At 42.5% G+C, this 22,461-nt stretch overlaps 1 protein-coding gene and 1 long non-coding RNA gene across 2 annotated transcripts; both read right to left on the reverse strand.

The window, feature by feature from the left end:
- Positions 1-290: 290 nt before the first annotated feature.
- On the reverse strand, positions 291-16,355 carry LOC140122326 (uncharacterized). Its single transcript, XM_072143115.1, has 4 exons — positions 16,350-16,355; positions 6,090-6,134; positions 5,263-5,541; positions 291-3,520 (listed from the first exon to the last, which is right to left on the reverse strand). The coding sequence occupies exons 1-4, from the start codon at positions 16,353-16,355 to the stop codon at positions 2,012-2,014; spliced, it is 1,839 nt and encodes a 612-aa protein (XP_071999216.1). The 3' UTR covers positions 291-2,011.
- Positions 16,356-16,846: 491 nt separating this feature from the next.
- On the reverse strand, positions 16,847-21,671 carry LOC140102477 (uncharacterized). Its single transcript, XR_011850117.1, has 3 exons — positions 21,590-21,671; positions 16,982-17,060; positions 16,847-16,895 (listed from the first exon to the last, which is right to left on the reverse strand). It is a non-coding gene; the product is annotated as an uncharacterized lncRNA (long non-coding RNA).
- Positions 21,672-22,461: the final 790 nt, after the last annotated feature.

Consider the following 22,461-nt stretch of genomic DNA (forward strand, 5'->3'; position numbering starts at 1 on the left):
CCAGGCTGTCACCATATACATCCTGTATGTGCACTGTGCAGTGTTCACTGGATTCACTGGTGGGAAACTAAATGGATTTACTGCAAATTACTGTGAGAGATCACACAATGCATCATGGGATCTGTGGGCAAGCTAACTGGCCTCAGCCTGAGGGCATAGACAGACCAACATTAGTCTCTGCCCATTTCACCTCTGGTGAGAAAGATTTTTGTCAAACACTTTCAGAACAGAAAATGTCATAACTTTGAAAAGAAAAGAACGAGATAATAACAGAAACCTTTGTAATAAGTTATTTTGTTTATTACCACACAGTGACAATTGGTATACAGCATCTATGGTCACTCCATAGGTCTTATTCACACATCACAGTAAATTCCATCAATCATTGTGTATCAAAATCAAAAATGGATGGACAACAATAAAGGTGCCAATCCTTCCTTTATCCCTTATCTCTTTTAAGTCTCTCCCGTACTTTAGAGTCCACCAAGTGTCCACCTGGCCAATCACAGCCATGCCTACTTGCTCGAGGCGTAAAGCTTCAGCCCATCAAGCAGCATATCCAGGTTACTCGGAGCTGCCGATCAGTGGTCCCTAAACCTAAAGTTCAAGTCCGATCATCTCTAGTCTCCACATCAATGACCTCCATCCTCACTGGACGTTAATGATCTGCTCAGGTCAGACAGTGACTGTTCTTGTAGAGGCAAATAGTGAGGCCAGTGATAGATCAGCAGTGACCTGCTTTTTGATGTATAATCTTCTACGACATTCATATTGTGGAAAAATAATCCATTTTTTATTTACTTTATCACTTTTAATCAATAGCGGGCCATCAATCAATAGTGATGCATACTGCACTAGCTACAGTTTGCCTAATTAATGTGCAGAGTGCGCCAGATTATTGAATCTATGCATGGTATTCAATAATCCGGCACACCCTGCACTCTTGCTTAAACTGAGTGCATCAGTTTTTATTTGGTGTACTCAGTTAAATGGGCAAGTGCCACGTTTCTGTTGGACTTTCGTAATTAATGTGCCGCATGTTCTGAATCGGCATAGGAACGCCCCTCTAGGTGCAGAGTATTGTGGTAGTTCCAGTTTAATAAATGTGGCCAAATGTGTTTTATTTTGATAACTGCTTTAACTTGAATATGTAACACCAAGAAGGAAGTTAAAATATATAAATCTGATGTTTTCTTTGGAATTATATCCATTTATGTACATAGTGAATGAAATGAAAATATTAACATACGTAATAATTCATTGTTAACAAGATAAACCTTCATTCAACGTTAATAGAGATCTTTGTGCATAAACGTTAAAATGGAAATAGGGAAACTTATGTCCATAGGCTTTGCATTTAAATGTATGGAGCTGAGCTGGTGTTTCAGTTCAGTAAATTTAAATAGCTTACTCCTTCAAAATCCTTCATACCCAATGCAAAACAAACCCATCTTTATTACACAAATTGGCTTTGAGGCTTAATATAACGCATAAGAGAGTGGCTGCTACATATTTTCTTTTTTTAAGTCTTTTAAGAAGACTCTCTTCCATAAATCTGCTCAGTTTAGCAAATGCTACATACAGAAGGGATGGACACATATGGACACATTATATGTTCGATATACATGACTGTTATCTGTATTTCATAATTAAATGTTCAATACAAAAAAAGGTTTAAATAAAAGGTATAAATATAAGCACATGTACAGTATTTGACTTTTTATAATATGAAAGCTCTTCCAGTGCTTTATGGGATCTTTCTAGGCTGATCAGAGGTATCATTATGGATACACCAATGTATTCCTAGCTTATATTTATTCCACTTTTATAATAATTTATATTGTTATCATACAAAATTCTGTACAATATTTTAATGCTTCAGAAATTTAGGATAACTTATACATTTATCTCAATGGGTGGCAGGTGTTACGGGTAACAACTTTAACAAGCACTTCTTTCTGAAGTGGATCCTGGTTATATAATAAATAAGCTAGGTGCCAACTCCTGGGTACTAGAATCCATCTTGGCAGTCATAGTCATTTCCAATAGCTTTTCGTTGATAAACACCAAACATGAATCTCCTTCTATCAAATTCAGTACTTAAAGATTCTTTACTGACATCTTCAGACTCACTGGACTGACTGTTCGGCCTCACCTCATTTGACTCTTCACTCTCTTTAGATTGGCTTTCACTGTCTTCTGCTGATATGCTTTCTTTGTCATCTGATGAGTCACTGTCCTCTTCTGTGTCCTCTTTGGAAACTGAGTTATCCTCTGCTGACTTACTGGAAGATTTGCTGTCCTCCAAAGAACTATTCGCTAATACAATAGACATCAGCTTGAAAGAATTTCTGACTTCTGTTGATTCACTACTTCTGTCCTGTTCTATTTTGGCACCAGTGCCTTGTAATTTTCTCTCATTTTCTAATGAGTCTGTCTCTTTAGAGTTTTGTCTACTATGACTGTCTTCGGTGGATTCACTATTATCTTCTGTAGATTTGGAGTCATCTTCATCTTCCATAGATGCACTTTTACTAATGTTTTCCAAAGATTTTTCCTTTTGTTTTAATCGCAGTTCTATGGACTTGCTATGACTACCATTCTCTCTTGACTTGTTTTTATCTTCATCTGATTGACTAACATCTTCTTGTGATTTACTGGTATCTTCAGTTGATTCTATAGACTCCGTGACATCCTTATTTGCAGCATTTTGATTTGTCCTGCTGGTTAATCGAGTATCTTTATCTGAATTATTATTTTCTCTTGAGTTCATGTCTTTTGAGAAAGATCCTTCTGTTGAAGGAGTGTCTTCCACTGAATCTTCTTGAGAGCTTTTGTCTTCCTCTGAATGAGGATCCTCTGCTGAGTGAATATCTTCTTTTGAGTCAGGTTCTTCCTTAGATTTACTCTCTGATGCTACTGACTCATCTGGTGTACTATGTAACAAACTTTCAACACTGTCCACTACTTCAGAATTATAGTTTTCTGGGCTTTTGAAGGCTTTTGACATAAGGTTTTGCTCCTCGGGTTTATTGATGTTCCTTTGAATACCAAGCTGACTCTTTTTTCCATTACTTTTTATAATAGGATGGCTTTTTTCAGGGATGGTAGTAATCTGCTTTTCTTTCTTTTTCATCCCCTTTTTGCTTCTTTCAGAAGATTCACTTAGGGTTACACCCATATTTATACCAGAGTCACTGTTAGTATTTAATGATACATTGGAATCATCATTTTGCATTTCTTCACTTCCCAGTTTTCTGTTGATATCGTAATTTTCTTTACTTTCATTTTCACAATCCTGGTTGTTTTCTTCACTGTTTCCAGTTTTGATTGTTACATTGTCTTCATAGTCATCATCGTCATCTTCAGCAGTGCTGTGATCATCATTTCCTACATTATGATGAGATACATTCTCTTCAATCTTTTTCTCAAAGTCAGTTTCCTTGCTTTTCTTCATTGACTCATCTGAGTTCCCTTTTTGGCCTCCTTTTCCTTTTCTAGTGGCACTGTCTGGGACATCCTGCGTAATACAACAGAAGAAGGTCACTGATATTGTGTGGGAACAATATATGTAACAGGCTACACTTTCGGCAATGTTAATTGTCCTATTGGAACATAAAGAATTCATACACGTTGAAATCAAAATGCTAAATGCTCTCATACACCTATGGTCATTTATCCTTTGTGCATAAAGCCTTATAGTCTCATAGCACTCCCATGTAACATTTTATAAATGGATACACATGACCGTATCAGTAAAACTAACAAATCACAAAATGATAAATAAAATGACAAGTAACAAATTTAACTGATATAAACATTTATATACATTTATCTACTCTTTAGCATATTCTGGATATAGAATGTTATATTGTCTAAAACAGTTCATTTAAAGTGACTCTGTCACCAGATACTGCCCCATTAAAATAGTAGCCCCCTCAAGTAAGGTATATAGTGTTCTTTCTAGAATCCCCTCTTAAGTGCTACCTATAAAATTTCCATCCAAAATCATGTGAAAAAGAGCTGAGTAGAGTCATGCATTGCATAAGTTGTGTCAGTTTTAGAAGCTGGAGGGTGTTTTACCTGATATGCCCTAGTACCTAGAAACATGCTTTATGTGTCATTTTAAAGATAAGGATATGATATTTCAGATAAGGCATCAGGCATCTAGTTCTGTGAACTAGAGATACAGGCAATTAAAAACATATTTGGAAATGTGAGTTACAAATAAAGATTCAATTGTCATCTATTTTTTTTTAACTCACTATATCTCACAGAACTGCAATCCTCATGCAAATCTTTGTGCAATCTTCTGCAAAAGATGAGATAGTGGGCCTGATTTATCAAATGTAGTTTTCCTCACAAATGTGCAGGGTGCTGCAGATTACTGAAGTTTTCAATTATCTGCTCGGGAAGTGTGCACCATCTTTTTTTGGGTGCACCTTTAACATACAGCGTGCGGCACAATTCTGTCGAGTTGCAAACTCTGACTAAGCACTTACGTGCCACTTTAGGTGCACATTTCCCGTCTTGTTGGCACACTGCAGCCGCAACACAAACTGGCACAGACACTTATAAAATACAGGTGCAAGGAGACAAGACATCCTTGGCTTTGTATGAGTATAAGCCATTATTTGATAGCTTTCTTTTTGTCATAGAGCAATTAAATTTTTGTACTTTTAAATATTTTATCCTTGCTGTAATTAAAAACATCTAAACATTGACTGACTACTTGGTAAACTTGTTTTCATCAAGGAAGCAGAGAGAATGGACATTACAGAAGCCCAAGCCACTGGTGGGAAAGGAGGTGTGCTTCAGATTCCTACAGATCCCTCTTACAACAAGCTTGCAGCAGTCACTTTATCTTTTGAACCCCAAACTGTCAACAGGTTGAAGAAAACCTTACAAAACCTGAATGTGGAAACACAGTCTATCTGAAAAGAGCTAATAAAGTTATCTTGTAGAATAGAAAGAGAAGGCAAGTATCACCTAGTTTATTCACCTTACTAAACCAGTTAGTAAGAAGTTTAGGAATCCCTTTTTAACAGTTTTGAACCTTTAACAAATAGACATAATGCATATCTGTTAAAAAAAAAAGTCAGCACCCAGAGTTTTTGATTACCTTCAAATATTTGGCTTATTTCTTTTTACAGCAAGAGCAGAAAAATCGTAAATTAAACACTATAAATTCATCAATGAGACAATCAAATCAAAGTTTTTATGAACTTTGGTAAGCGGAAATTCACAAAAATGTTTACTTACAGGAAACTTGACAAACTTGTTCTCAAGACTTCCAGATTTATTATCATATTCATCATCTTCTTCACTACCATGAGGATGTTCACTGCTTTCTTTTATTGTTTCTTTCACATTTTCCATGACGGAAGCGGCAACACCATGATTTTCATCTTCCACGTTTGTGAGTTGGTCCTCAATGTCTATGCTATCAATGGTGCTTGGAAATTGATCTTGATCATTATTGTATTCGTGTTGTCCTCCACTCACCTCTTCATGGTGAGCAACTTCTTCACTAGAATCATACTAAGAAGAGAATCAAAAGGTTACAATCAAAACAATAATAGTTTTGGGATAGGATTCCAAGTTTATGGAAAATGACAATACCGGATACCCTGCAGCTCCCACAAATTTTAATGGAAGAAAAGCAAACATCCTAAATCTCATGGCCACAAGCAAGTTTGGTCCAAATATTTTGTGTGCATGTGGGATTTCCCATACCGAACCTCCATTCATTAAACTAAGTTTAGTTTAGAGATTTGAGGTTCAATCCAGGAAATCCCACAAGTGCATGGACAAGCTTCTCGGATCCAACTTGCGTAAGGGAAAGGGGTTTTTATCCCCCTGCTCACTTTACAGCACCATTGGCTACTTTGTATAATATAAAGGGTGTAAATAATTACTACTAATATATTTTACTGGAAGTGCACACACATCATCATAAATGAGATGCATCCACCAGCAGTCCATGTGCTTAAAATGAAATCCATGCCAGGAATTATAAAAATGAAACACCATTTCTAACTGTAATTTCTTACTTTTCTTTATGTGGTATGACACCTCAGATTACCTACCTGTTCTGAGCTTTGTAGACTAGACTCTGATGACTTGCTGTTCACCTATAATAATTACATAAAATGATAAAGTACATTTTATTTTAGACTGAAGAAGTTAATGCACATCACTGTTTTACATGCTAAAACTGTTGCGCTCAGATGCTACTTTCACTTTACATGGTAATTCCCCCCATTAGTGTTCACTTGTAACTAGAGATGAGCGAACATGCTCGTCCGAGCTTGATGCTCGGTCGAGCATTAGGGTACTCGAAACTGCTCGTTGCTCGGACGAATACTTCGCCCGCTCGAGAAAATGGCAGCTCCCGCCGTTTTGCTTTTTGGCGGCCAGAAACAGAGCCAATCACAAGCCAGGAGACTCTGCACTCCACCCAGCATGACGTGGTACCCTTACACGTCGATAGCAGTGGTTGGCTGGCCAGATCAGGTGACCCTGGGATAGACTAGCCGCTGCCCGCGCTGCTCGGATCATTCTGTGTCTGGATGCCGCTAGGGAGAGAGCTGCTGCTGGTCAGGGAAAGCGTTAGGGTGTTCTATTAGCTTACTGTTAGGCAGGAGTGATTCTCAAAGAACCCAACAGCCCTTCTTAGGGCTACAATAACGTTCTACTTTTTTTATTTTAATTTGCATCTAGTACCATTTTGTGAGGAATTAGCAGGGGGACTTGCTACCGTTGTGTTTAGCTCTTAGTGGCACACATATCCATAGCAAAGACCGAAGTGGGAAAATTTAGTAGGGGTTGGATTTCAATTAGGCACTAACTCAGTGTCATCTCATCTGGCATAGTAGTGTGCTTTGATACTTGGCTAGAAAATAGCCATAGGAGAATACAAAGAGCTTACTTACGCATACAGTAGCGTTCTATATATTTGATTTCTGGTTGATCTGCTGGTGGCTGTACTTTCTGCAGTGCATGTACTAGCCAATTCTGAGCAATTTGTAGTGAGACTTGCGACCGCTGTGTTCTGCGCTTAGTGACGCACATATCCATAGCAAAGACCGAAGTGGGAAAATTTAGTAGGGGTTGGATTTCAATTAGGCACTAACTCAGTGTCATCTCATCTGGCATAGTAGTGTGCTTTGATACTTGGCTAGAAAATAGCCATAGGAGAATACAAAGAGCTTACTTACGCATACAGTAGCGTTCTATATATTTGATTTCTGGTTGATCTGCTGGTGGCTGTACTTTCTGCAGTGCATGTACTAGCCAATTCTGAGCAATTTGTAGTGAGACTTGCGACCGCTGTGTTCTGCGCTTAGTGACGCACATATCCATAGCAAAGACCGAAGTGGGAAAATTTAGTAGGGGTTGGATTTCAATTAGGCACTAACTCAGTGTCATCTCATCTGGCATAGTAGTGTGCTTTGATACTTGGCTAGAAAATAGCCATAGGAGAATACAAAGAGCTTACTTACGCATACAGTAGCGTTCTATATATTTGATTTCTGGTTGATCTGCTGGTGGCTGTACTTTCTGCAGTGCATGTACTAGCCAATTCTGAGCAATTTGTAGTGAGACTTGCGACCGCTGTGTTCTGCGCTTAGTGACGCACATATCCATAGCAAAGACCGAAGTGGGAAAATTTAGTAGGGGTTGGATTTCAATTAGGCACTAACTCAGTGTCATCTCATCTGGCATAGTAGTGTGCTTTGATACTTGGCTAGAAAATAGCCATAGGAGAATACAAAGAGCTTACTTACGCATACAGTAGCGTTCTATATATTTGATTTCTGGTTGATCTGCTGGTGGCTGTACTTTCTGCAGTGCATGTACTAGCCAATTCTGAGCAATTTGTAGTGAGACTTGCGACCGCTGTGTTCTGCGCTTAGTGACGCACATATCCATAGCAAAGACCGAAGTGGGAAAATTTAGTAGGGGTTGGATTTCAATTAGGCACTAACTCAGTGTCATCTCATCTGGCATAGTAGTGTGCTTTGATACTTGGCTAGAAAATAGCCATAGGAGAATACAAAGAGCTTACTTACGCATACAGTAGCGTTCTATATATTTGATTTCTGGTTGATCTGCTGGTGGCTGTACTTTCTGCAGTGCATGTACTAGCCAATTCTGAGCAATTTGTAGTGAGACTTGCGACCGCTGTGTTCTGCGCTTAGTGACGCACATATCCATAGCAAAGACCGAAGTGGGAAAATTTAGTAGGGGTTGGATTTCAATTAGGCACTAACTCAGTGTCATCTCATCTGGCATAGTAGTGTGCTTTGATACTTGGCTAGAAAATAGCCATAGGAGAATACAAAGAGCTTACTTACGCATACAGTAGCGTTCTATATATTTGATTTCTGGTTGATCTGCTGGTGGCTGTACTTTCTGCAGTGCATGTACTAGCCAATTCTGAGCAATTTGTAGTGAGACTTGCGACCGCTGTGTTCTGCGCTTAGTGACGCACATATCCATAGCAAAGACCGAAGTGGGAAAATTTAGTAGGGGTTGGATTTCAATTAGGCACTAACTCAGTGTCATCTCATCTGGCATAGTAGTGTGCTTTGATACTTGGCTAGAAAATAGCCATAGGAGAATACAAAGAGCTTACTTACGCATACAGTAGCGTTCTATATATTTGATTTCTGGTTGATCTGCTGGTGGCTGTACTTTCTGCAGTGCATGTACTAGCCAATTCTGAGCAATTTGTAGTGAGACTTGCGACCGCTGTGTTCTGCGCTTAGTGACGCACATATCCATAGCAAAGACCGAAGTGGGAAAATTTAGTAGGGGTTGGATTTCAATTAGGCACTAACTCAGTGTCATCTCATCTGGCATAGTAGTGTGCTTTGATACTTGGCTAGAAAATAGCCATAGCAATAGGATAGCATTGTTTGGTTTTAAAAACTCAAAAAAAAACAAAAAACACAAAAAAAAAAAAAACCACAAAAAAAAACAAAAAAAAGTAAAAAAAAAAATAAAGTTATAACTCTCATTTTAAAAATGTTTAACCCGAGGGCTAGGGGTAGAGGACGAGGGCGGGGACGTGGGCGTCCAACTACTGCAGGGGTCAGAGGCCGTGGTCCTGGGCGGGGTGAGACACCACCTGCTGATGAGGGAGCAGGGGAACGCCGCAGAGCTACACTCCCTAGGTTCATGTCTGAAGTTACTGGGACTCGTGGTAGAGCACTGTTGAGGCCAGAACAGTGCGAACAGGTGATGTCGTGGATTGCTGACAATGCTTCGAGCAATTTGTCCACCACCAGTCAGTCTTCCACGCAGTCCACCCATGTCACCGAAATCGCCACTCCTCCAGCTCCTGCACCTCAGCCTCCTCCCCCCCAGTCTGCCCCCTCCCAGGAAAATTTGGCATTTGAACCGGCATACTCTGAGGAACTGTTTTCTGGACCCTTCCCACAGTCACAAACCACTTGTCCGGTTGCTGCTGAGCAATTTTCCGATGCCCAGGTTTTCCAACAGTCACAGTCTGTGGGTGATGATGACCTTCTTGACGTAGTGGAAGTGTGTAAAGAGGTGTCCGACGATGAGGAGACACGGTTGTCAGACAGTGGGGAAGTTGTTGTCAGGGCAGGAAGTCCGAGGGGGGAGCAGACTGAGGGATCGGAGGATGATGAGGTGACAGACCCAAGCTGGGTTGAGAGGCCGGGTGAACACAGTGCTTCTGAGACGGAGGAGAGTCCTCGACCAGAACAGGTTGGAAGAGGCAGTGGTGGGGCCAGACGGAGAGGCAGGGCCAGAGCTGGTGCATCAGCGCCAAATGTGTCAACTAGTGAAGCTCCCGTGGCGAGGGCTCCTGCGGCGAGGGCTAGATCTTCAGAAGTCTGGAGGTTCTTTAAGGAAACACCGGATGACCGACGGACTGTGGTGTGCAACATTTGCCAAACCAGGCTCAGCAGGGGTTCCACCACTACTAGCTTAACTACCACCAGTATGCGCAGGCATATGAATGCTAAACACCCCACTCAGTGGCAACAAGCCCGTTCACCTCCGGCCGTGCACACCACTGCTCCTTCCCCTGTGTCAGCTGCTAGTCAGCCCCCTGCCCAGGACCCTGCCACAAAAACCCCATCGTCGCCTCCACGATCCTCCACAGCATCCACCAGCGTTCAGCTCTCCATACCCCAGACGCTGGAGCGGAAACGCAAATATAGTGCAACCCACCCGCACGCCCAAGCCCTTAATGTGCACATCTCCAGATTGCTTAGCCTGGAGATGCTGCCCTATAGGCTAGTAGAGACCGAGGCCTTTCGCAACCTCATGGCGGCGGCCGCCCCTCGGTATTCGGTCCCCAGCCGCCACTACTTTTCCCGATGTGCCGTCCCAGCCCTGCACCAGCACGTGTCAGACAACATCATCCGTGCCCTGACCAACGCCGTTTCTGACAAGGTCCACCTGACCACGGACACGTGGACGAGTGCTGCCGGGCAGGGCCACTATATATCGCTGACGGCACATTGGGTTAACTTGGTGGAGGCTGGGACCGAGTCTGACACTGGGGCTGCTCATATACTGCCGACGCCGAGGATTGCGGGGCCTACCTCGGTCCAGGTGTTTCAGGCCTACTATGCCTCCTCCTCCTCCCACCCCTCCTCCACCTCCTCCTCCGAACTACCATCCGTGGGCACGGCGCCATCAGTCGGTAGCTCTAGGCACAGCAGCAGTGCCGTCGCTAAGCGACAGCAGGCGGTGCTCAAACTGCTGAGCCTAGGCGACAAAAGGCACACCGCCCAAGAGCTATTACAGGGCATCACGGCGCAGACTGATCTGTGGCTGGCACCGCTGAACCTCAAGCCGGGAATGGTTGTGTGTGACAACGGCCGTAACCTGGTGGCGGCTCTGCAACTCGGCAGACTGACACATGTGCCATGCCTGGCCCATGTGTTAAATCTGATAGTTCAGCGTTTCCTCAAGACATACCCCAATCTGTCTGATTTGCTCACGAAGGTGCGCCGCATCTGTGCGCATTTCAGGAAGTCCAGCCCAGATGCTGCCACTCTCAGGGCAGCGCAGCGCCGCCTCCAACTGCCCGCTCACCGACTGTTGTGCGACGTGCCCACGAGGTGGAATTCAACACTGACCATGTTATCCAGAGTTTACCAGCAGCGCAGAGCGATTGTAGACTGCCAGATGTCAACTTCCACCAGAACTGGTAGTCAGGTCAGTCAGCTTCCTCAAGTCTACAATGAGGAGTGGACGTGGATGTCTGATATCTGTCAGGTGCTGAGTAACTTTGAGGAGTCAACACAGATGGTCAGTGGCGATGCCGCCATCATCAGCCTCACCATCCCGCTGCTTGGCCTGTTGAAAAACTCTCTGGTCAGCATGAAGTCGGAAGCTTTGCGCTCGTCACAAGAGACAGGGGAAGAATATTCCCTTGTTGATAGCCAAAGCACCCTCAGGTCTGTTTCTCAGCGCATATCGGAGGAGGTGGAGGTGGAGGAGGATGAGGAGGAAGAGGAGGAGAATGTTGGTGAGACACAAGAGGGGACCATTGTTGAGTCCTTTACTGTTCAGCGTGTATGGGCAGAAGAAGAGGAGTTGGAGGAGTTGGAGGAGGAGGAAATGGACAGTCAGGCCAGTGAGGGGAGTGAATTCTTACGCGTTGGTACTCTGGCGCATATGGCAGATTTCATGCTAGGCTGCCTATCCCGTGACCCTCGCGTTCAAAGAATTTATTCCAGCACCGATTACTGGGTGTTCACTCTCCTGGACCCACGGTACAAGCAAAATCTTTCCACTCTCATCCCTGCAGAGGAAAGGAGTGTGAGAATGCATGAATACCAGCAGGCCCTGGTGCACAAGCTGAAACAGTATTTCCCTTCTGACAGCGCTAGCGGCAGAGTGCGTAGTTCTGCGGGACAAGTAGCGAGGGAGAGTAGGCGAGCAGGCAGCTTGTCCAGCACTGGCAAGGGTACGCTTTACAAGGCTTTTGCCAGCTTTATGTCACCCCAGCAAGACACTGTCACCTGTCCCCAGTCTCGGCAGAGTAGGGCTGATCTTTACAGAAAGATGGTGAGGGAGTACGTAGCTGACCATACCATCGTCCTAAATGATCACACAGCTCCCTACAACTACTGGGTTTCAAAGCTGGACATGTGGCACGAACTGGCGCTGTACGCCTTGGAGGTTCTTGCCTGCCCTGCCGCTAGCGTCTTGTCCGAGCGGGTTTTCAGTGCAGCTGGTGGCATCATCACCGATAAGCGTACACGCCTGTCGACTGACAGCGCTGACAGGCTGACGCTTATTAAAATGAATAAAGGCTGGATTTCTCAGAATTTCCAATCTCCACCAGGTGAAGGAAGCTCAACCTGAATAATTGATCCACTCCTCCTCCTCCTCATTTTCCTCCTTCTCCTCCTCTTTGTACAGTAAAGCAGAGGAAAATGGCTATTTTTTGACAGGGCCCACTGGCTCTTGCTATAGTACTTCATGCATTTAATTTTTCTGGAGGGCCACCTACCCGGTCCTCTGTTTGAAACAATTTTTGTGAGTGCCACATACAGGCACTCAATCTATTCCATTTTACTGCAGGGCCACCTACCTGCTCCTCTGGTTTGAAACATTTTTGGGACTGCCACATACAGGCACTCAATCTATTCCATTTTACTGGAGGGCCACCTACCTGCTCCTCTGGTTTGAAAAATTTTTGGGACTGCCACATACAGGCACTCAATCTATTCCATTTTACTGCAGGGCCACCTACCTGCTCCTCTGGTTTGAAACATTTTTGGGACTGCCACATACAGGCACTCAATCTATTCCATTTTACTGCAGGGCCACCTACCTGCTCCTCTGGTTTGAAACATTTTTGGGACTGCCACATACAGGCACTCAATCTATTCCATTTTACTGGAGGGCCACCTACCTGCTCCTCTGGTTTGAAAAATTTTTGGGACTGCCACATACAGGCACTCAATCTATTCCATTTTACTGGAGGGCCACCTACCTGCTCCTCTGGTTTGAAACATTTTTGGGACTGCCACATACAGGCACTATCCAAATTAAATTGTCTCCATAGCAGCCTCCACACGTTGTCTCCATTGCTACCTCCAAAAGTCGTCCATATAGCTGCCTCCATACATCGTCCCTTTATCAAACGAGGTGTGTCAGGCAGAAATTTGGGTTGTTTTCATGGATTCCACATCAAAGTTGTTAACTTTGTCGCCACCCTGCTGTGTTATCCACAAAATATACTGGCAAACTTTTACCATTTAGGGATATTATTTCAGCGCTTCTTGCGCATCTGTTTACATTCCCCTCACCCGGCATATCCTAAACTTATAAGAACGCTACTACACTTGATCTTATACAAAAGGTTCTTAGAAGTGCTGTTTGGGGAGTAGCCTAGAGACAGGGGCTTGAATTGGCGAAAGCTCGCCTGGCAGCGGAGCGCCAGCTCCATGCGCATCATGCGCTTCTTGCGCATCTGTTTACATTCCCCTCACCCGGCATATCCTAAACTTATAAGAACGCTACTACACTTGATCTTATACAAAAGGTTCTTAGAAGTGCTGTTTGGGGAGTAGCCTAGAGACAGGGGCTTGAATTGGCGAAAGCTCGCCTGGCAGCGGAGCGCCAGCTCCATGCGCATCATGCGCTTCTTGCGCATCTGTTTACATTCCCCTCACCCGGCATATCCTAAACTTATAAGAACGCTACTACACTTGATCTTATACAAAAGGTTCTTAGAAGTGCTGTTTGGGGAGTAGCCTAGAGACAGGGGCTTGAATTGGCGAAAGCTCGCCTGGCAGCGGAGCGCCAGCTCCATGCGCATCATGCGCTTCTTGCGCATCTGTTTACATTCCCCTCACCCGGCATATCCTAAACTTATAAGAACGCTACTACACTTGATCTTATACAAAAGGTTCTTAGAAGTGCTGTTTGGGGAGTAGCCTAGAGACAGGGGCTTGAATTGGCGAAAGCTCGCCTGGCAGCGGAGCGCCAGCTCCATGCGCATCATGCGCTTCTTGCGCATCTGTTTACATTCCCCTCACCCGGCATATCCTAAACTTATAAGAACGCTACTACACTTGATCTTATACAAAAGGTTCTTAGAAGTGCTGTTTGGGGAGTAGCCTAGAGACAGGGGCTTGAATTGTCGAAAGCTCGCCTGGCAGCGGAGCGCCAGCTCCATGCGCATCATGCACTTCTTGCGCATCTGTTTACATTCCCCTCACCCGCCATATCCCAAACTTATAAGAACGCTACTACACTTAACTTGGTGCAGGCTGGGACCGAGTCTGACCCTGGGGCTGGTCATATACTGCCGACGCAGAGAATTGCGGGGCCTACCTCGGTCCAGGTCTCAAAGGCCTACTATACCTCCTCCCACCCCTCCTCCACCTCCTCCTCCTCCGAATTACCATCCGTGGGCATGGCGCCATCAGTCGGTAGCTCTAGGCACAGCAGCAGTGCCGTCGCTAAGCGACAGCAGGCGGTGCTGAAACTGCTGAGCCTAGGCGATAAAAGGCACACCGCCCAAGAGCTATTACAGGGCATTCCACATCAAAGTTGTTAACTTTGTCGCCACCCTGCTGTGTAATCCACAAAATATACTTGCAAACTTTTACCATTTAGGGATATTATTTCAGCGCTTCTTGCGCATCTGTTTACATTCCCCTCACCCGCCATATCCTAAACTTATAAGAACGCTACTACACTTGATCTTATACAAAAGGTTCTTAGAAGTGCTGTTTGGGGAGTAGCCTAGAGACAGGGGCTTGGATTGGCAAAAGCTCGCCTGGCTGCAGAGCGCCAGCTCCATCCCAAGATCCAACTAACATAGTTGCAGCACCTTTAATCTACTACTAGTTCACTGCCTCCATAATAATAATAATAATAATCTTTATTTATATAGCGTCATCATATTCTGTAGCGCTTTACAAATCATAGGAAACAAATACAAATGTAATGTAACAGAGCACAACATTTGTATGGAACAACAGGAGTGAGGTCCCTGCTCGCCAGAGCTTACGGTTTATGAAGATGATGGGGTAACACGAGGTAAAAGAATATTTAATGGTCAAGCCATTCTTCTTAGGGAATAGAAAAAAATATAATAAATGGAATTGCTGTCGCTTGAACCACTCAGCCGTCATCTTATATACCAGGTCCAGGGTGAATGGGACTGCAGAGAAGTCTGGTGCCTGTTGGTTGCTGGATAACAGATGGGAGGACGACACAGGACGGGTTAGTAGAAGAGTTAAAACTTCATGCAGTTAATGAGTGTTATAGGCTTGCCTAAAGAAATGGGTTTTAAGAGCACGTTTGAAACTTTGGAGGTTAGGTATTAGTCTGATAGTCCAGGGCAGAGCATTCCATAGAATTGGTGCAGCTCTAGAGAAGTCTTGGAGACGCGAGTGGGAGGTCCGCACTAGGGTAGAGGTTAATCTAAGATCACTGGCGGATCTAAGAGCACGGGTTGGGCGATAGACTGAGATAAGAGAGGAGAGGTAGGGGGGTGCAGCATTATACAGAGCTTTATGGATGAGGGTTATTATTATTTTAAACTGTATTCGAAAGGAGACTGGCAGCCAGTGCAGCGACTGGCATGAACTGTAAGCATACATGGTCCCCTTATCAAACGAGCTGTGTCAGGCAGAATTTTGGGTTGTTTTCATGGCTTCCATGTTAACTTTGTCGCCACCCTGCTGTGTAATCCACAAAATATACTGGCAAACTTTTATCATGTACCGATATTATTTGAGCGCTTCTTGCTCACCTCCTTTGGTTCCTCTCTGACACCCATTGGTTTGAAGCCTGAGTCCAATTAGGGTATGTCGCCATGCCACTCTCTAGCCTGCTGCCGCTGCCTCTGCCTCTGCATGCCGTCCCCTATAGTGTCAGGGTCAATTATTGGATGTTTTACATGCTATCTAGCTTCATTCTGTCACTCTGTCATGGCCATGCTGTTGCCCATAATTTCGGCATAATGGTGCGATTAAGCAGCCTCAGAGGCATCCATGCATGCTGCCCCTGCTGTTTCCTGTCCATTTCCGTGGTGTTTCCATCCTTTTCTGAGGTTCCCAGGTGTTTGGCCAAGCTTCCCTGTGCAGAGCCTTGGTCCCCTTGAAAAATGCTCGAGTCTCCCATTGACTTCAATGGGGTTCGTTATTCGAGACGAGCACTCGAGCATCGGGAAAAGTTCGTCTCGAATAACGAGTACCCGAGCATTTTAGTGTTCGCTCATCTCTACTTGTAACTAGTTGTAAAGGAGAAGAAAACATGATGCAATGTCTGGCATTGTAGTTTAGCTCTATATACCCAGCTGTAATAAGAATAGTTATAAAAAAATCTACTATCATTATCCAGCATTGTAAACCAGGGACACTTACTCATAGATCCAGGTACCAGGACTGCGGTAATCTTCTTACATTTGTCTCCCCCCCACCTGCACTTCTGGCGGCTGCTAGATTACATAGGAAGAGGGAGGAGGGGGAGAGCAGGGGGAGGGTAAGACATATTTTGCTCATTATAACAGCCTGTGAATCTGAAACACTGGGGGGCTCTGGTAATGCCCCAAGAGCCCTGCAGACTCATTAGCATAATAGTAAAGCTTTATTTTAAAAGGAAGGAGGCCATGGCTAACAAATATAAGAAGATTACCACAGTCACAGTGCCTGGATCTAAGATTAATTGTCCCTTATTTAATCTGCTTGAGTTTGGTAGATTTTCTTTAAGTGTATGTGCACTTACTGTAACTATTGATGTTATGAGTGGATAACATATTACAAAAGAAATGTAAAGAAACAGAAAACTGTAAAGTATTATTTTTGAACCTCTTCTGGAAAATGACTCACCTCAACATTTTCTGAAGTATTTGAATCAGAATCAGAATCTGGAATCTGGAAAAATGATGATGTAATCTTAATCAAACTATTATTTCAAGATTTATGCATTTATGTGTTTTTATTCATGAATTTCTACATACCGGATACCCTAAGACTAGACCAATGAGGCAAACACATACTAGAATATTCTTCATTGATGCTGCAAATTTCTGCATAAACCTGCAAAACATTTTGTGTTTAATTAATAGGATTGATAATGACATAATTATTTAAGGTAGATAACTACTGTGCAATGTTATCAGTTTTTGTTGGCCTTCTGTTGGCAGATACCAGCCAAAATGATCCTGCTTTCAGTAATAGGATAAGTTGACATTTCCCTTCATAGGTTGGGATCAAACCCTTCTTTATGTTGAATGTTCCGTATCTAACGTGTAAAGCAAGATTCACTGTGAAAAGACTAAAGCCAAGGAACCTCTGTATAAAATTGGAGCTTTTGTCATGCTAGGGATTCTAGAGATGAGCAATAAAGTAACATCAGTATTTAACTGACAGAGGAACATTAAAATATCTTAATGTGTGTTTGGTGGTCTCCAACCAACAGGCTGCGTTCCAAGGCTGGGCCACGGCCAAAAGAACTTTGTAAAAAAAATCCCCATACTGGCCTTTGTCTGCACCCCAGAGGCAGCAATAATCTTCTTCCAGCATCTCCTGTTCTCTGCGAGGCAGAGCAGGCAGAGGAACGTCTAAGCCCTGGGACCATGCACACACTATGATACAGCATATTTGTCACCTGATTAGATCATTGGGGCACATTTACTTACCCGTCCCGGCACGATCCCCACTGTGTGTTGTCTGACGAGGATTCGGGTCTGCCGCGATTCACTAAGGTCGTGCATCCAATTTCCTGCATGTGTCGCTTCCCCGCTGAGGTCCGCCGAAGTTCACCATCTTCTACCTGGTGCATGTAAGTGCTTGATCTTGCGACACAATTTCATTTTCAAATTCCACGGTTTGTCCGAATCAGTCGGGTTGTCTGACGGCACCCCCCCCCCAATTTGTGTTGCATGCAAGCCGGCGCCAATACGCCACAATCCGATCGCATGCGCCAAAAACCTGGTGCAATTCGCTGCAAAAAGGAAATATTTGGGAAACCCGACAGAATCGCAGTCCACGGACCCTTAGTAAATGTGCCCCACTGTGTGCATAGTCAAAGGCAAGTGTCTCTGCCCACTCTGTAAGAGTTGATGCTGTAAACATTATATTAATGAGGGGGCTGCCATGGACATTTCATTAACGAGAGGAGGCTGCTGTGGACATTTCATTAATGAGGGCAGGCTGCTGTGGACATTTTATTAAGAATGGTAGGCTGTTGCTGAACATTTCATTTATGATGGGAGGCTGCTGCTAAACATTTTATTAATCTGGGGGCTCTGTTAGGCATTTATTAATGAGGGGGCTCTGCTGCTGCTTGACATTTTTTAGAGTAGCGGCTTAATTTGCTGCTCCAAGCTTATGCTTGAGTCAATAAGTTTTCCCTGTTTTTGTGGTAAATTAGGTACCTTGGCTTCAATGTAGGTTGGTTCGTACTAGAGTATATATGGAATATTTTTTTTTCCTCACAGTGAAAATGAGAAAGACAAGGGAACATTATGGGTGTGTGTATGGTGTTATAGAAAAAAGTGGAATGATAATGTCCCCTTTTCTGTAGCCCCCTCCTTATAAACACAGACAACAGAAAAAGGTAGCCACAAAAAAGGAACACTATCAGGAGGGGACTACATAAAAGGGGACACTATAAAGGTATAAAGGAAGGCTACAGAAAAAGGCAATGCTAAGGCTACAGAAAAGGTGGAAGATTAGATTAAGGGCTTTCGGAAGTGAGACACTATATGGGTTGTGGTTAGATATGGAGATCTATCCACCACTTTCCAACGCTATTGGACTCTCTGCTGTATATATATATATATATATAAATATATATATATATATGTGTGTATAGTAAAATGCCAAAAGAGGTGGGTACTTTATTCACCCAAGTGCTTGGGAGAATAAAGTACCCACTTCTTTTTACACTTGGTGTGCAGCCTATTTTTTACTTATTGTACCAAGAGGTGGAGAGTCAAACCACTGAGAAGGGCGAGCACCCAAACTAAGTTTTCTAAGTGGTGCGGATGTGTGAACTTGATTTATTTATTTATTTATTTATATATATACTGATGGTAGATGTGTCCTACTAAGGAGTGCTTGAGGAACTCAGGAGTTCTTTTATTATATCTCTATATGCTGCAATACACTTAGGTGGCCACAAAAAATGAGCACTATAAGTAGGGGAAACTACCCGGGAAACGGGTTGCATTCATAAGATTTTACATTGAACACTAGGATGTTACTGATATTCTTTTTGTTTGTCTCAAGTTTGTCTTAAGTTACATTTTAAAGTCGGGAAGACATAGTTCACTACACCATTTACTATCTAACATGCAATTAGAGTAAGAACCTAGTTGTTAAGATTTGGAGAAATTGTCTCTCATCGTCTCTTTATGGCACCCACCTAAGTGCTGTAAAACTGTCATTTGTGGTTTGAAGTAAAAATTATTTTATGGACTGTTTTTGGATCCTTATTTATGCAAGACAAAAAGACCCTTGCAAATAAGCATATCAAGCATAACATATTGAGGATCTAATTCAGACAAAATGTTACTTGGCATACACACTCACTTTTCTAGTTAAGGAAAGAGAGGTGATACAAAGATAATCATTTACACTGGGTCACATAATTTACACAGTTGCACATTACTTTCACTGAAAATGTTTGATATTTCATTTATCCTGCTTTAGTGCTTCAATTAATTTGGAAACAAAAGAATAAGACATTTAGAACAGTAATGCATTGTGGGAGATTGATGAAAATGTCAGTGTATAGACCAATACAGAGTTGGACTACACAGTCATATTTTGGTCCAGATAAATTGTGCTTGTTTATTTATCTGGAGTAGTTTACTACTAATGGAGTCCTACTGTATTACAAGCATATGCTGAGGCACCAAATTTTGCCACAAATAACTGGAAAAATGTATTGACTCAAGTATAAGCCTTGGGTAGGAAATGCAGCATCTACTCTTTAATAAAATGTCCAGCAGAGCCCCACTTTATGATAAAATGTCCAGCAGAGCACCCCATTATGATTAAATGTCCAGCAGAGCCCTCCTTTGAAAAAAAATCCAGCAGAGGCTCATTTTAAAAAACATATCTAACAGGACCCCCCATAAAAACAAAGTCCAGCAGAGCCCCCCTTTAATTATAAATTAATACACTTAATACTAACCTCCGGCGCTTACCCCCGTCGTCATCTTCTCCCCTCGAGCTTGTCTTCTCCCCGCATCTTATAGCTTTCAGACAGTGCATGCTGCGTCACAGTGTGTGTGTGCGGGCAGAGAACATAGACAAGCCTCTGCCCAAACTGCCGAAAGATGCGGGTAGAAGATAAGCCGGGGGGAGAAGAGGATGCTGAATTTTTGGCATACCACTGAATTTCCTGGTGCACAGACCAGAGACCATGATCCTTTTACCTTGCACCCTTCATAAATGTGGTGAAAGGCATTTCAGGTTCAAATTACTCCAGAATATCTCCTCTATGTTATTAATTAATAACGCTGCACTCTATTAGAAGAAAATAGTTTACCCCCACCAATCTCCACATTGCAGGAGATTTTTTAATCAACTTGCATTATCATTCACCCAAAAAAAAATAAATGCACCGCATTTATCAAGGCTACTTCAAGGATAGTATCAAGGATACTTTCTCGGCAAAAACTCTGTGCATCAAGAAAATTCTGGCATAGAAATTAAACTAAAAGTTTATTCATTTATAATGCAAGGGGGGCTCTGCTGGACTTTTTTTTATGGGAGGTCCTGTTGGATATGTTTTTTTTAAATGAGCCTCTGCTGGATTTTGCATTATCATTCACCCAAAAAAAAAAAAATAGTCATGCACCGCATTTATCAAGGCTTTTAGACAGTATTTTGACACTTTCTCGGCAAAAACTCTGTGCATCAAGAAAATTCTGGCACAGAAACTAAACTAATATAAGGTGCAAAGTAGGATCTGACAGTCTTACACTTCACCAGATTCTTAAACAGAGTGATTAGTCTGGTGCAGCAGAAGAATAGTCTTCTCCTACTCTACACTGGTCTTTTGTATGGCATAATGGTGAAACCATACTAAGGATATTACATTTCTGTAAAATCTATTTTTCTTTTTTATTGCCACCATCTTTCTTCTTATCTTTAACTAAATGCTTATTAGCATTTGTTAAAATGTTAGCCACTGCTTTTCAATTGTATGTAAGTTTGTTCCTGCCAATGGCTAACTAGCCAATTCTCTATCAGTGCCTATATTGGGACCATAGTGCCACTTAGCCAAAATCCTGATAAAAATAAGCTTTCAACTAGGTGATAGATGCAAGCCATCTAAGTTCTCTCATGACACCCTCTAGTTCCTTACATGAACTTTGAGGAGTCCCACCCACAGACTGGGAACACTGGGCTACTTAATCTTGCCAGCATTTGAATCACTGGAAAACCTCAGCAATAGCTTTACCAGTGATACCCAGTCTATGTGACATAATTAAGTGGGATGGGAATATCCCTTCAATTCTGAGTTCATAATGAAGAAGTCCAATCTGCCTATTTTCAGTATTTCTGATATTTAAATTGAATACTGCTGCAAAAAGCGTGAAAATATTTACCTTATCTATATGTTCCAAGGGCTCTTCAATGCACTGGCAATAAGTTGTTGCAATCCCAGTTTTCTATATCTCCTTGTTATTGTGATTTGAAAGACAACTGAGGGATTTAAACTGTGTATAAAAAAGTCCCTAGCCAATCATCTGTTAGATAAATGTGATCTCAGAAGGTGTCTCCAGCCTTACACCCACACTTCCTCCATCCAAAGAGGTGAATATCCGCTATGAAACTTGTGGTTACAAAATAACTGTTCTGACTTCCTCCTAATTGGATGACCATGACCAGCTCTGGCATTATTTTGAGTATCTCTATCCTTTGCTCATATTCTCTGTGAAGGATAAACATTATAACCCCACGCAAAACGTACTGTGATATAGACATAGTGCATGACACAGCTGGTTACTACGTAATATATTCTGTGGGTCTAGTCAAGGTATCATTTAAATGTCATATGAAAAATATAGGTCTAAAAATATAACCTTGTTCACTTCCTGCAAATATCTTCCAATATTCTCCTACAATATTTTAGACAAGATTCGAAAATGAAAGTTGTGATTTAAACAAATAAAAGATGACATCCAGTAAAAAAAATAGTTGATGTAAAGTGAATGATTAGACAAGGAAAAACAAGTCATCTAAATCTTCATCTGAAATGTTTTCAAATCTGTTTTGTAATACCATTGAAGGGGCATTCATTTGCACATACAAAGCAAACATTAACAATGGCCTATAGCAAATCGATACACCACAAACAATAATAAATCAAAACTAATAAGTCCAGCTTCAACAGAATCAAGGATGAGGATAAAAAATATTAAAAATGTATTTCATCAGTTAAAAAAAGAGAGACCTGCTGGTCATCCAACAAACAGGA

The sequence above is a fragment of the Engystomops pustulosus genome, chromosome 1 (genome assembly GCF_040894005.1).
Source record: "Engystomops pustulosus chromosome 1, aEngPut4.maternal, whole genome shotgun sequence".
Classification (NCBI taxonomy): domain Eukaryota; kingdom Metazoa; phylum Chordata; class Amphibia; order Anura; family Leptodactylidae; genus Engystomops; species Engystomops pustulosus.

Bases quoted from the DNA above. Each gene is read 5' to 3' on its own strand.
- LOC140122326 (XM_072143115.1), bottom strand. The intron at 5,542-6,089 runs GTAGGTAATCTG...TTCTCTTCTTAG, and splicing joins GTCTACAAAGCTCAGAACAG to TATGATTCTAGTGAAGAAGT. The intron at 3,521-5,262 runs GTAAGTAAACAT...TGTATTACGCAG, and splicing joins ACAAGTTTGTCAAGTTTCCT to GATGTCCCAGACAGTGCCAC.